The following is a 14,592-nucleotide window of genomic DNA, read 5'->3' as shown; positions in this document are numbered from 1 at the left end:
GCGAGTTTAATAAGCGACTTTGGAATTTTGGAATTATATTGGCAAACAGCAGGTAAGTTTAGCCTGCTCTTGCCAGTTCCTTATATAATCCCTTTCTGGGTATGACGGCGAAGGAACCAGATAGCATGATTCTCCTTAAGAGGCTCATCTGAGGAGCGACGGGTTAATAAGCGGCGGGCATTATGCATTTAATTTTTACTAGAGATTAATTCTGAGCACCAATACAATAACCGATTAATATGAATGATATACGATATAGCACTTAGGACGTTATAAACGAAGCACAAACCACCATATAACTTTTTAATCACCAGAAGCACATAAAAGAGCAAAACAGAAAACTATTTCACGAACATTATGTTCAAGATTAGCGTAGTAGCTCGTTGCATTCGATATTTTTTAAATGATGTATCCAAACTTTTGGCATCTTCTTGTAGAGCAGATATTCACAAACAAAATAAGCACACATTCGGCATTTCTACGATGATTTCTCCTCGATTGAGAAGCTTCCAAACAGGAGCTCACAGCAATGTAAATTCACTCACCGATGGCAGTTCAAGTAAGTAGATAGGGACAGAACAATGATGAGATTCACAGTGCGTTCAGAAAAAACTGCTCGAATCTCAATTAATTGCGCAGTTACTTGTTCGAATTCGTCAGCTAGCGAAAGTGCGCAAGCCTCGAACTCAGATGTTCGTTTATATAATCATCCAGTAAATCATATGCATGGAATGTCATTCGGTCGAACAGCAATTCAATGTAACTTTTCAGAGATTTACACGATGGCATTAAACCTTTCGACGGTTCTTTTGATAATTTAATAGAAACACTCTTTTAAATGTCTTAGAAGAATTATTTCAATTGAATAGAATTACGAACAATGTTTACAAGATTATATTTACTAAAAATATTTATCGGACTCGCTAAAACATATGTAATGTCAATGTCGCCAAATCTCGAGTGTACCGTATAGGATTAAACCAAGCATTTTTGAATGCATGGAGATCGACAAAAACGTAAAAACATAACAAACAGTTCATCAGAATTTTTTTAGGTAATGAATTTCGTATTTTTGTTCACCGTTTCTCTAATTTTTATGTCAACATCTATTAGTAATTTATCAAATCCATTAATTTTGTTGTTTTCCATGAAAAGTGTTAATATTTCTTTCTCTTTTTCCATTAATTTTTCCGTATTGCTTCTCCTGACTGTCCGTGAGTTTTCCGTCATATATATTAGACATCCGTTAAATATGCATGGATATGCATCGCCTTTTAGCATTAGACGTTTTCTTGGAATTCTTAAAATTGCCCATTTTTATCCGTGTATATATCTTCGCGCACAATCACATCTTCGTGAAAATTGTGCTTTTTGCACTGTATGTGGTAAAATGTTTCATATTATGTCACCATATTAATTCAAATAAATTCGTCCTTACCTCAAAAAGAATAAATAAAGTCATATTTCAGTAGCGAAATAATTGTTAACATGTGATTTGCATTGATTTCGGAAATATGATTTTTTTTTAAATATGCAAAATGCATAACTTAATAACTTATTTTATAGATTAGTTTCATTTTTAAATATTTTGCTATAATATTTATAAAAAATATTTTAAATATTAATTATTTTAACAAAATTTTAAACAATAATTTAGCCCGTATTTTTAGTACTAATTAAATTTAATAATTCAAAAGTATTTATATTTCATTAAATGAATCTACCTTAGATTCATATATTTATATGAAATAAAGTAATGGAACATTGCAAAGTAAATCTTATGATTCTTGAAAGGGCAGATTTAGTCTGTTTTCTTTCTAAAAATAACGCTGATGAACTATGAAAAGAAGTGCTAAAACGACCACGTCTAAAAGCAGTCATATCATGACGTTTCAGCAACGTCGACAAATTTCCAAGACGCAACGGCGAATATTTTGCGTCTTTGGCGACGTTGTAAAGATGCCGTAAAAGTTACCACGACCACTTTACAACCTCTCGGACCAGTTAACAACGTCTTTGCAACCTCGTGTGCTACTTGGGTAACGTGTATACTAGTCAGTTTCCCTTAGAAAGTCCTCTATGCAGGCATTCCTACGAAAGCTATCTCGGAAGGTATCCTCGAGTGCTTTATCATGATAAAAAAAGAACCAAGCAGCCATAAAAATTGAACGATCTTATACTTTATACGCTACTCGCAATACTCGCAGAACGTATACTGTAATTTCTTCCTTGGTGAGAGCCGAAGAAAGTAGACGTGTAGTAACGATAAAAATAACAAGATAACTAATTATTAACACTTAAATGCATGTAGTTGTCATTTGGCAACCTACTTATATTTAACCATGTAAATCAAATCAAAACACAAATTTTAGCTTATTGCAGAGTGTAACCCATTGGACATATACTGTTTACGCCAGTGTTTCTCAACCTTTCAGTATTCGCGGCCCAATTTTCAGTCATACCTTTCATAGCCCCCCCCCCCCACATTTAATAAAGGGTAGATAATTATAATGTATTTTGAGTATTTTTGGCCCTAAACCTACACTACGACCTTAATTTTAAACCTTAAAAATTACCACGAATACGGAAATTTATTCACATTTGGCAACACCGACCCACAGCATTGACAAAACAAGAATCTGTTGCACTTTTATTGCTCTTCTCTCCACCATGTCAGATATAATCGCGGTTTCACGTAAAGTTCCGACTTGTCTCGAACATTTTGGAGTGTCTGCGTGCGTGAATGTCTGTATGTCTGCATATCGCTGCGTGGCTACATGGCGCTGCATGTTGCAAGGATTACCGTTTTCGGAGCCAAGATGCCGTCTCGAGTATGCGCAGGTGTCAGAAAATGTTTCTCTATAAGGAGAAGGAGGAAATTCGATAGCGCCAGTTTTAATTCCAGCCAGTCTCATTCGAGTCTATCCTTCTATCGCTATCTGTTCTACCGTGAATGTTTATGTTGTATGTTTTCGAGTTAATTGCAATTCCTGTATTAAATATTCACGGCGGCATGTTTATGCAGAAACATGGATAAATTTTTAAGCGAACGTAAGCGAGCATTAGACGATAGTCAAGCATCAACAAGTACACAGATGAACGGGGTTCTGAAAATAAAATCAAGAAAATATTCTCAAGAATACTTAAATTTTGGATTTACCAGTACTAAAGTAAATGAAGAAGAAAGGCCATTATGTATCATTTGCTCAAATATTGGCAGCAGACAGCATGAAACCTAATAAACTTCAACGACATTTGGAACCACTTCATAGTCAGTGCGTCAACAAACCCAGACAATTTTTCGAATTAAAATTAAAATCATGTTGTTACGTTATTTTCTTCCTTCACGTTCGTACGGGGTTCGTAGATTTGGAGCGAATAACGACGACACTTGATGAAGTATCGAAACACACTTTATTTACCAATAATTCTCAGGACAGCTCCAAAATCACTTTTATAGTCGTCGAACTGTTATAAACACGCTGACACGTTCAGAGACACAGCCTTCACACTGTCAGGCAATAACGGTGGAGACAAGCTGCAAAGCACCAGAGTTCAGCTTCCGATTCTGTTTGGTCGTTCTCGGAACTCCACGTACTCTCGAGACTCTCCACTCGATGCACTTGACGATAGACAAGAGTATAGCTCTCGACTCGGCACAGTCTAAGAAAAACTCGACGATGCACTAATTCGCGATGCACTAAAAGACTCTCTCGATGCACTCGACGACCAACTCGGCGCTAGACTTCGAGACACTCGCTCAATGACTGACTATCAGCTCGCTAGATGAGGCACACACACTAACTGACTGCGGACCAGCATGGTTTGTATAGCTTTCGGCTTGTGTTCGAGAACATTCTGGGCTAAACTGGTAAGAATTCGCTCCAGAAGGTTCTCCATCCGTCCATGGTATATAGCCAATTTTGTCGCCAAATGTCGCCAAATGGGGCAATCCTGCCTTCCCTTGCCATTTTTATGGCAACCCTAAAAACTGCTTTGCGGGGAAGCTATCTCGCCGCTCCTGTACATTTAGTAACAATATGAAAAGCAAAAATCGTTTTTTAAAAGAACTTTGTTTGTGAATGAAAAAGCATTAATTGCTTCTTACAAAGTTTCATGTAAAATAGCCAGATGTAAAAAGCCTCACACTATTGGTGAAGAGCTTATTTTGCCAGGAGCGATTGAGATTGTAGAAACTATGTATGGAGATAATTTTGCAAACCAATTGCAATCCATACCTCTTTCAAACGATATTGTTGCCCGTCGAATTAGTGATATAGGTGAAGATGTACAGTGTCAGCTTTTCTCGAAGTTGCGTGACAAATTATTTTCAATACAGCTTGATGAGGCAACAAAGACGCTCATTCTATTGCCTATGTTCGATTTTGTGATGATATGTCAATAGTAGAAGAAATACTTTTCTGCAAACGAATAGAACTCAAAGCAACAGCAGATGCATTATTTGCTATCTTGAATGATTTTATGAACGAAGCAAATATAGAATGGAAAAATTGCATCGGAATGTGCACCGATGGTGCTCGTTCAATTTCAGGAAGATTCCAAAGTATACAAGCACTTGTAAAACAAAAATCGCCAGAGTGTGTCTGGAGACATTGCATGATCCACAGAGAAGCTCTAGCTTCCAAAAAAAAAAAAATGAGTTCTGGTCTGAATATTGTGTTAACTAGCATTATCACCATAGTAAATTATATAAAAATGAGACCTCTGAAATCAAGAATCTTTTATCCACTTTGTAAACACATGGGTGCAGAGTACATTCAGGGTTACTATTGTATTGTGGGCAAGATGGTTATCACGTGGGAAATTTTTGCAAGCTATTGCTATTTTCCTGCAAGAGAAATCGAAATTGAAATCACTATTTTCCTGCAAGAGGAAAACAGACCGGAAGCCGAGAATTTACGCGATGGTTTATTTGTGATGAAATTGAGCTACTTGGTCGACATATTCTAGAAATTAAATAACTTGAATCTTCCACTCCAAGGAGCAAATACACATATATGGATACTAGTGACAAAGTTAATGCTTTTTGTAGAAAATTGGAATTGTAGAGCAGAAGTGTAAAGCAGGAAAAAACCTAACAATGTTAACAAATGTGGATGATTGTATTAAAATTTACAAGGCCGAAGAACAACATGTAAAAGTGGTTTTTGTAGCCATTGAAAATCATTTAGCCATGCTTAAAAAGAATTTTAAAAATTATTTTCTTGCTGACGACAAACTGATAGAAAGTTAGGAGGGGTTAGAGATCCATTTCAAACCAACAATTTAGTAATAAATCACTCTTTGAATTTTGGGCAGGAGTGAATGATGAGTTCTTTGAACTAAAAAATTACGGCATTTCGCATTTTATTACCATTTTCAACATTCTACCACTGTGAAACTGGATTTTCTGCAGTGGCTTCATTTAAGACAAAATATAGATCTCAGCTAAATATAGAAAAAGCACTGAGAGTGTCTATTTCTAATACAAAACCTTCCTTCGAAAAACTTTGCTCTGCAAGACAGGTCCAAGGAATTTACTAAGAATTATTAACATTGTTTTTAATTTAATAAATCTTGATTTAGTAATTTTTAAAAATTTAATAAACTAATTATTAAATATTATGACAAAACTAACAGCTTCGCTGCCAGCCTTCGTCTAGCTTAATGGCTGAAGGGAACACCAACCGTTAAATTTAAAAACTGCGTAGAATTTTACTCTGCAGAACAACTTCATAAAACAAAAGTTACTACGTATAACAAAATTACAATGAAATAAGCAATATCCCTTAATACAAATATCAATTATCCTAATAAATAAATTAACCAACTTCCCTTTTCTAAATCTTAAGAACTCAAATGGTATAAAGGAGGTTAAGAACTTTGTTTCCTAAAAATATCACTCAGAACTTTTCAATATCTTAAAAACAGTGAAATGTGCAATAAATAACCTAAAAGAATACAAAAAACAAAAAATTCTGAAAAGCAAAGTATAATTAATGATATTTTATCTTATATTTTCAAGAGAAAAAAATTACAATGAAATAAGCTATATCCCTTAATACAAATATTAATTATCCTAATAAAAAATTAACCAATTGTCCGTTGAAGAGAAAAAATCAAGCAAAACTTTTCAATATCTTACAAACAGTGAAAAAAATCAAAAAATAACATGAAAGCTACTCAAAAAACATAAAATTCCGCGCAGAATTTTTTCTGCAGAACAACTTTATCAATAAAAAATCAATAAAAATGTATTATATATATATAAAAATGGCAATGAAATATGCCAAGCTCTTAATAACAGTGACATAAAAAATACGATGAAAATTTGTTGCCAAACCCATATTTCTAAAAGAATGAAACTATTCAAAATGATGCGATTTCATCAAAAATCTATCAACAACAATAAGACAGTAAAATTGTTGCCACAATCACAATTTTAAAGATGTGAGATGTGAGAAGTGTACTCGGAAGCTTCATTTAAAAAAAAATTTTTAAATACAAAATATTATCATTTTTCCAAAATTCTTTTTGTAAATACAGTCGCAAGGATGAAAGTTTAGCGTGTCCAAAAATCAAAGAAAAATAAGCTGTACCTTTTTAAAAATAAACTTTTTTATAAAAAATTCCGTTCAAAAGGTGTTAAGCTCCCTTTGTTAAATAAATTCGTATTTAATCGATTTATTGAAACAAGAAATTTATTTTAAGTTCGTAAAATAGCTAAGCGCCTACGTTTCATGACGATGTGAAAATGGAGTGTGTAGAGTAAAATCTCGCTTTCCTATAGCCCATTATGTCTCAATATGACACAATTTCGTCACAAAACATAAAATTTAAAAAAAAAAAAATTAATTCGAATGTCGAAAGAATCGCTTCGAGGTGCACTGGATCTTGTCTAGATGTACATATGTACCAAATTTCGTAGCCGTGGGTCTATTAGCTTACGCGCAGGGCAAGCGAAAGACACACACACACAGACAGACTCTTTCTTTTATTATAGTATGTAGAGATATATTTTGTTTTGTATGTGTGCGCATACTTTCCTTTCAGTCAGTTAAGATTTTTTTTAAATGATATTTTCTATTGGATATGCTCGCGCCCCCCCTTTAATATGCTTGTGCTCCCCCCTGGGGAAGGGACGCCCCACAGGTTGAGAATAGCTGGTTTACGTATATAGTTTTGAAAGTTTCAGCATGGTGGCATCACTAACGGTGTAACGGTCATTAATGTGAGTTCATGTGCAGGATGTGGAAATCATTTGTATTTAAGGACTTTTGATTTTGTGTTTGTTGTTATTTTGATGTAGTCAAAGTTTTAAAATTGTTTGAACAAGTTCAAACTTCTTACTACACATTTGCCTATCATATTTTTTGTAAAAATTAATTTGTAAATGTTAATAATATTTTTTCAAAAATTGGAATAGAAACTTAGTTTAGATTTTTTTAAGTATTTTTTCTATTTTATTTGACATCAATTCTAATGTATTTTTGGTTTTAAATAAAATACAAAATAAAATAAATGGAAATAAAAGTTGATGCATTTAAGGGTTAAACATAAAATGCTGTAGCATATTCTGTATTATGTACCACATCCTGTAAGATCGCAGACCAAAAGCTTTATGGCCTATAGTGTTGCACTACTACCTCTGTTCATTTATACCTTACTTTTGAAACTGACAGGATACTACGGGAATGGAGGATTCTGCATTATCAAAATATAATTTTCTGCAGGATCTCCATGCAATAAAAATTCTAATTGGTAAAACATTCATTGTGATTTAAGCAATTGTAAACAAAACGTTCAGTGCCTTTACATTTAACATTCGAGGATTCATACTGAACGTATCCTCCCACAAAACCTTTCTTACAAAATATGGATCTTCTAAAGACAAACCTATTTACACTCATGTCCATAAATTAAGGATAATTCGGAGTCACGCGGAAATCGAACTCTAAAATAAATATATCACCTATAAAATCACTACGCACATCTTCAAGAATCATATTTAAATTTCAGGTAGTAACCAGATGACACCGATGGTACGTCACAATGACGAGAGTGTAAGAGAGTGATAGATAAGGAATAGAGGCAAAGAAGTAAAATTGTTGACGAACTTGGAATTGCCCAGAGTGTCATCTCCAGGCTTTGGCAACAATTCCAAGATGATGGTAATGTGAGTAGACGTTACAGCACAGATCGCCTCAGAGTTATAACGCCAAATGAGGACCGGTATTTGGCAGTTACTGCCAAAAGAAACAGGCGGAGCACGGCCTCACACTTGTCTCGTCAGCTCTCTTCAGCCACTGGTACGACAATGTCAAGGAAGACCGTGTACAGAAGCTTAGGGCAGATTGGTCTATATGCTCGTAGACCTGTCAGATGCGTTCCACTTAGTGCAATTCACTGTCGCCTGCGGTTAGCATGCAGTAGAGAGCATGCATTGTGGACACCGCAAAAGTGGGCTCGTGTGATGTTTTCCGACGAGTCCAGGTTTAGCTTGCAGTCTGACTCTCGCCGGACTTTCATGGAGAGCTCCAGGTACCCGTTACCACCAAGAAAACATTATTGAACGACACCGTTACGGTGGTGCAGGAGTGCTCATTTGGGGGGGAATTATTCTGGGTTCCAGAACTGACCTGCATGTTCAAATTGGAACCATGACATGCCAAATCTATCGGGACGTCATTCTGGAACCACATGTACGTTTGTTTCGTGGCGCCATGGGCGCACAATTTGTGTTTATGGATGACAACGCCCGTCCTCACAGTGCAAACATCGTTAGCGAATGCCTTCAATCGGAGGATATCACCCGTATGGACTGGCCAGCATTCTCACCGGACTTGAATTCAGTAGAGCACGTGTGGGACGTGCTTGGTCGACGAGTTGCAGCCCGTCAACCTGCTCCTACATGTATACCGGAACTTTGGAGAGCATTGCGTTTTGAGTGGTGTAATATCCCCCAAGATAAGATGGATAATTTGATATTCAGCGTGCCTAGGCGTTGTACGGACTGTATTGCATCGTCTGGGAGACATACAATGTATTAACAATCATACCAACCGTGTAATATTGTTTTTTTTGTAAATAGGTTTTTTTTTTTTTTTTTTTTTTTTTTTTGTAAATTGCTTCAGGGAGAAAAAAATCGCTAATTTTTTTAATAATATCAAACATATAGCATCTTTTTTTGTTCTTTACCTTTTGTTTAATAAATAAGCTTTACAAATAAGTCAAATTTGTTTTGCCTCTAACTCTTCCTTTGCCTGATTTTGCATTATCCTTAATTTATGGACATGAATGTATATGAAAACTGAGAGAGGCATAAAAGTCCAATGGCACCTCTGGTGCTAGAATGTATTCTACTGTACTTAAATATGTGATATTTTAAACTTTATTTTCAGATCGCAGTTATGGCAGCTAAGAAGCGAATTGCAGTCATTGGTGGTGGATTTGCCGGGATTCTTTCCATCGCTATGCTCAAAGAAGAAGGTATGGATCCGTTCTGTTTTGAGCAAACGGACAAAATAGGAGGAACTTGGAATTACAGAGAAGAATCGACGGACGGCGTCGCATCGATTATGCCCACTACCATCATTAACCACAGCAAAGAAATGGGAGCTCTCAGCAATTTCCCGCCTCGGAAAGAGTACAACAATTACATGAGACACGACGAACTGTTTCAGTACATTACGGAATACTGTACCGAGAACGATTGCTTAAAACATATTCAACTCAACATGATGGTCACGTGCGTTAAGCGCTGTGAGGATTATGACGAAACTGGACGCTGGGTGGTGACAGCAAGGAATACGAGTACGGCTGAAGAATTAACTGATACCTTCGACGGTGTGATGGTTTGTGTAGGTCACATTAACAGGCCTATCATTCCAAATTTTCCCGGCCAAGAGAAGTTCAAAGGGAAAATTATGCACACGCACAGTTTAAAAGAAGTTAGCGAATTCAAAGACCAAAATGTTTTGGTCGTAGGAATGGGTGCTTCCGCTTTAGATGCAGCTGTAGGAATAAGCGATGTTGCTAAACAAGTAAGAAACTGAAACCCTACTTTTTTTCGGGATATTCTACAGTTATGAATGATTCTAATTTATATGCGAATATTATTACTTTCTACTCTTGGAAATACACTTCAGAAGTAAAAATAAAATTTTAAAACTAATAGGAAAGTTTTCAAAAAAATGTTCAGAACAAATCTGAAAAGTTAAGATTTTAACGATTGTCCAAACACGTCGTTTTAAGTTTAGTGATAACGTTTTTTAAAGTTTAATATGGTTTTTCACAAGAGATTATAAATGGAGATGACCCAGGTTTAATAGAATTATTTAGGTATTTGATTTTACTTTATTTGAAATGTGAAAAAATATCTAACTGAATTATAAACAACCTCATATTTTTAATTAGAAAATATCTATAAAAATACTTAAATTTTTAATTAGATATGTAATGAATTAAATACGTTTTATTTAAATCATTCGGATTAAAAAGTTTTAATAAAATGATAATATCCTGAAGAACTTCATCTTTAAGAAGTAAAAACAAATACTACCCTTAAGAACTGCATCTAGTTTGTTAATCAATAACATATTAAATCTGAAAGATAAATATTGTTGCGCGCGTACGGATTCGTAATAAATTAAATGCACAAGTCCAATAAAAGGTTAATAAAATTTACTCTTATCAAACGAAATATAACAGAATGTTGGAATTTTCCTCAGAGATTAGATAAGAGTTCACAACATCACGCAATATAATCAGTAATTATACTTCCAACTACTAAAAATGTTAAAATGCAACGCAATGCAAAGAGAAAGCTAATCCGGCTTTAAATAGTTTTTGACGAGTCGCGCGAGATCTTTCTAGTAATCTCTGCATCTTGAGATTTCTGGAAAGCAAAACGAGTACAATTACGGTTACATCTAACATTGTGTTCAGTTACATTTATTCAATTTAAATGTAAATTACCGAGCTAAACGTTTACTCAATGTTAAATGCACGTGCTCCTTTACTTTTCCGACATAACTTTCTCTTAAAATTCTTCTCGCGCTGCAGGCCCACCAGCGGCCGAGAGGTAAAGTCACTGAACATTGGTAGTTTGGTCCGAGGTTCGAATCCCGCGAACGGGCTGGCTGCATGGGCGTTTTCGTGGTTTTCCCCATGTGTAACATGTATACGAGCCAGTTTCCCTTAGAAAGTCCTCCACGAAGGCATCCCTCCCCTTAGGTAGATAGCCCTCGAGGCTTTGCCGTAATCACACACACAAGAATACAACTTTAATTATAATTCTACTAAAAATATCTAACTAAGTTCAAAATTGGTAACAACATCTCGGATTTTACTAAATGGCAACTGTCATTTTGCTGAATGGCAGATACAAAGATTTGTTTCTCTTACGATACGCAGCATCCCTAATCCAACGATTGAATAAAGGAATAAAAACTTATTATGCCAGCCAATTTTTACACCTCTGCAAATAAAGCACTGCAGCAGGAATTTCCAAACTTTTCTTGCACCGGCCTCTTTTAAAAGAATTTTTTTTTATCCCCAGACGCCCTTGTATTTTTCTCTAACATACAACAAAATATAATTATAAATAAAATAATTACACATAAAAAGGTTAAAGATAAAAATTAGATTTACGAAAATGAACAAGTTTCGGAAAAAAATTATTAATTCTTATAAACTACTTTTAATCGGTTTACATTTTATTATTTTTTTGTATTATTATTATCTTTACAAATGTAAAATGTTTTCAGAATCAAACTCGAAGATTTTAAGTGCGCTAAAGACCCATTTTAATGATTGTGATCGCTGTGCTTAATGCACTGATGTAATTTTGTTTTAAATATTTTGCATAAAATTGCTTAATTTATTTCTTAAATGATCTCTTTCGGAAACATTCAATTTGTTTCTTGCTTTCCATTGTAAATTATTGCCTCACCCGCTTCCATTAGAAAGCGGGAATTGTTGCATCGGTAAGAGGTTTTATTTTGGAACGAAAAAAAAAAAATCATTGATTTATTAAATATATTAAATTATTTTAGCGTATTTCCTCCTTGTATATGTATTATATAATTTTTCCTTTCATTTACATTAATAAATAATTATCAGCTTTATTAATACATTTTGGTAGCCAATAGTATCTCCTTCATAGGAGGCAAAGGTGCTCCACCTTTTAGGTGCCTCCATAATAAAGTGGCCACCGATTCCAACTGTAGTAGTGGCCAGTGCCTATAAACGACCACAGCCCGCTATTGGAACGAAGAAAGAAATTGATAACTATCTGGCGCACTTGGGTACAGAGTTTCATGTGCTTGCTATGAAGGATTTATTGCATTCTTTATTTCATATAGTATATCACGACTTTGGAAAAGTTTTAAAGAATTACTCTTCAGTGTCTTATAAATTCGATCTTTACACACACACACACGCACACACACCATAAAAAAAAAGTTAAAAATTTTCTATAAAAGAAACGTTTAATGCACAATAAAATTTGAAATTTGATAAGAATCTTCTTTATGGGCTCCAATTTCTTAAATAAGAAGAACAGAAAAAATCATTTTAAATGAAAATTAAGAAACTGATTATTAAAAAAGTGCATAAATTAACTTGCATTAAAAGTTTTCTAAATACAAAAATGTAATTTTTGCTGTTAGAAATTCTTTAACCAATAATCTAAATATAAAAAATTTTAATTCGTAATCTAAGCACACTAAGGTATAGATTATGAAATAAAACATAAAGCATGAAATTATTTATCTTGGCATTCTAATAAAAAGTAAAACATTTATTTATTTATTCAATTGGTGGACACTTAGCTGATTAGGTTAAGTCCGGAAGTGGTTGTGACTTTATTGCGAACTAACTTAAATAGGTGGGCCACTATTACCTCCTATGAAGGGACAGACAACTACAGCCATACATTCCCCGGGATTCGAATCTGGGCCCTTCCATACCGCAGTAGGTTTCCCTATCCACTACACCATCTGGTCGTCACATTTATTTTATTTATTTTGGCGAATTAGATTTATTGACATATACAAATAATTTATTTTATTTTATTTATTTTTTGAAGGTGTACCTGAGTACAAGAACTGGCAGTTATGTATTAAACAGAGTTGGACCCCGTGGCTATCCGATCGATTACGTTCTCATGAGAAGATACTTTCTTAAATGCATCGATTGTATACCTATACGCTTATGCAACTGGTACGTGGAGAAGTTCTACATCGATCCCAGATTCCATCACAAGCTATATAATGCGCCTCCAAAATATCACTTCTTGAACAAGGAGCCCGTTCTTAATGATCACTTTGGTCCTAAGTTGTTATCTGGGTCTATAATTCAAAAGAGAGATATTGTACGCTTCACGGACAGAGGTACTGTTTTCGAAGGCAGTGAGGAAGAAATCCTAATCGACACAGTTATCATGGCCACCGGATACACATGGAAATTTCCTTTCTTGGAGGAAGGAATTGCGCAGCAAGAAGAGGATGGAAAAATCATTTTATACAAGGGAATGTATCCTCCTCACCTGAAACATCCAACACTCGCAATAACGGGTTTTCTGTTACCATTTGGACCAGGGTTCCCAGTCGGTGAGATGCAGTGTCGATGGGCAGCTCATATCTTCGCAGGAAAGGGGCGTTTGCCTTCTGCCAAAAAAATGCTAAAAGACATTACAAGAACTCACGAGAGGAATGTAACGAGATATGCCCCAAATGATAAAATGACATTAAGGATTGACTGCATGCAATATTTAGACGACTTAGCATCAAAACTTGGTGCAAAGCCGAATCTATTCAAATTGTTTTTCACTGATATCCGACTGTTTTCGAAGCTTTGCTGGGGTCCTTTTCTTTCCTATCAATATCGACTACAAGGACCAAACAAATGGGATGGAGCAAGAGATGCCATTATGACTTGCAAAGAACGAGTAAAATATCCATTACGGAAGGATAGAATCAAACAGTAATGTTTGAGCTACAGTTTCGTTTACAAAAGAAATTTACGTAACTATCAGAGGAACTTGCTGTAATACGTTGCAGTTTAAATTCTTCTGTTGCAATTTTAAAAACGTTTAGCATATATTTCTTTAATTTAAAAAATACATAACTCAAACATGTGGTATTTAAGAAATGCTTGCTTCAAAAAACTGTTTATAGTTACTCAAAAAAAAAAAAAAATTGATAAAAGCTATTTTGCTTTTACTTTACAATGCATTTGCTCATGTTCTCTCAGGATAAATTTCTAGGTAAACCTTATATTGTTTATTATAGAATAAATGTTTATTATATGATATTATAGAATAAATTTCTAGGTGAAATTTTTTGTTCCATTTCATTTAAACTTATTTCCTCGAATTTCATTAGCGATATATTTCTCATTCAATGAATTCAGTTCTCACTTCGCGGGAAGGCAAAAATACATGAAACTTCAAAATAGCTTTATTAAAAATTGAAAAATAAAAAACACCAAACAGAGCTAAAACAATTTAAAATTTTCTTTTACAAGTAAAATTAGAGTTTCTACACAAAAAAAAGCAATTCGGCGCGCGGGCAAGAAGGCAGATTTTTT

The 14,592-nt window shown here is 34.6% G+C and overlaps 1 protein-coding gene across 3 annotated transcripts in view; it reads left to right on the top strand.

Annotated features, from left to right (window-relative positions):
* Nucleotides 1-14,341, top strand: part of LOC118201817 (flavin-containing monooxygenase 5-like) — a 210,149-nt gene extending 195,808 nt beyond the window's left edge. For all 3 annotated transcript variants that reach the window (XM_085810377.1, XM_085810376.1, XM_035373980.2), the window contains exons 2-3: nt 9,402-10,043; nt 13,091-14,341. In XM_085810377.1, coding sequence (XP_085666503.1) covers nt 9,411-10,043; nt 13,091-13,990 — 1,533 coding nt within the window. In that variant the 5' untranslated portion in view covers nt 9,402-9,410 and the 3' untranslated portion in view covers nt 13,991-14,341. The remainder of the gene's footprint in view (nt 1-9,401; nt 10,044-13,090) is intronic.
* Nucleotides 14,342-14,592: the final 251 nt, after the last annotated feature.

Source organism: Stegodyphus dumicola, chromosome 2 (assembly GCF_044657685.1).
Source record: "Stegodyphus dumicola isolate Sdum_Otavi_A_Nest chromosome 2, ASM4465768v1".
NCBI lineage: Eukaryota > Metazoa > Arthropoda > Arachnida > Araneae > Eresidae > Stegodyphus > Stegodyphus dumicola.
This window is presented reverse-complemented; position numbering and strand designations above follow the sequence as displayed.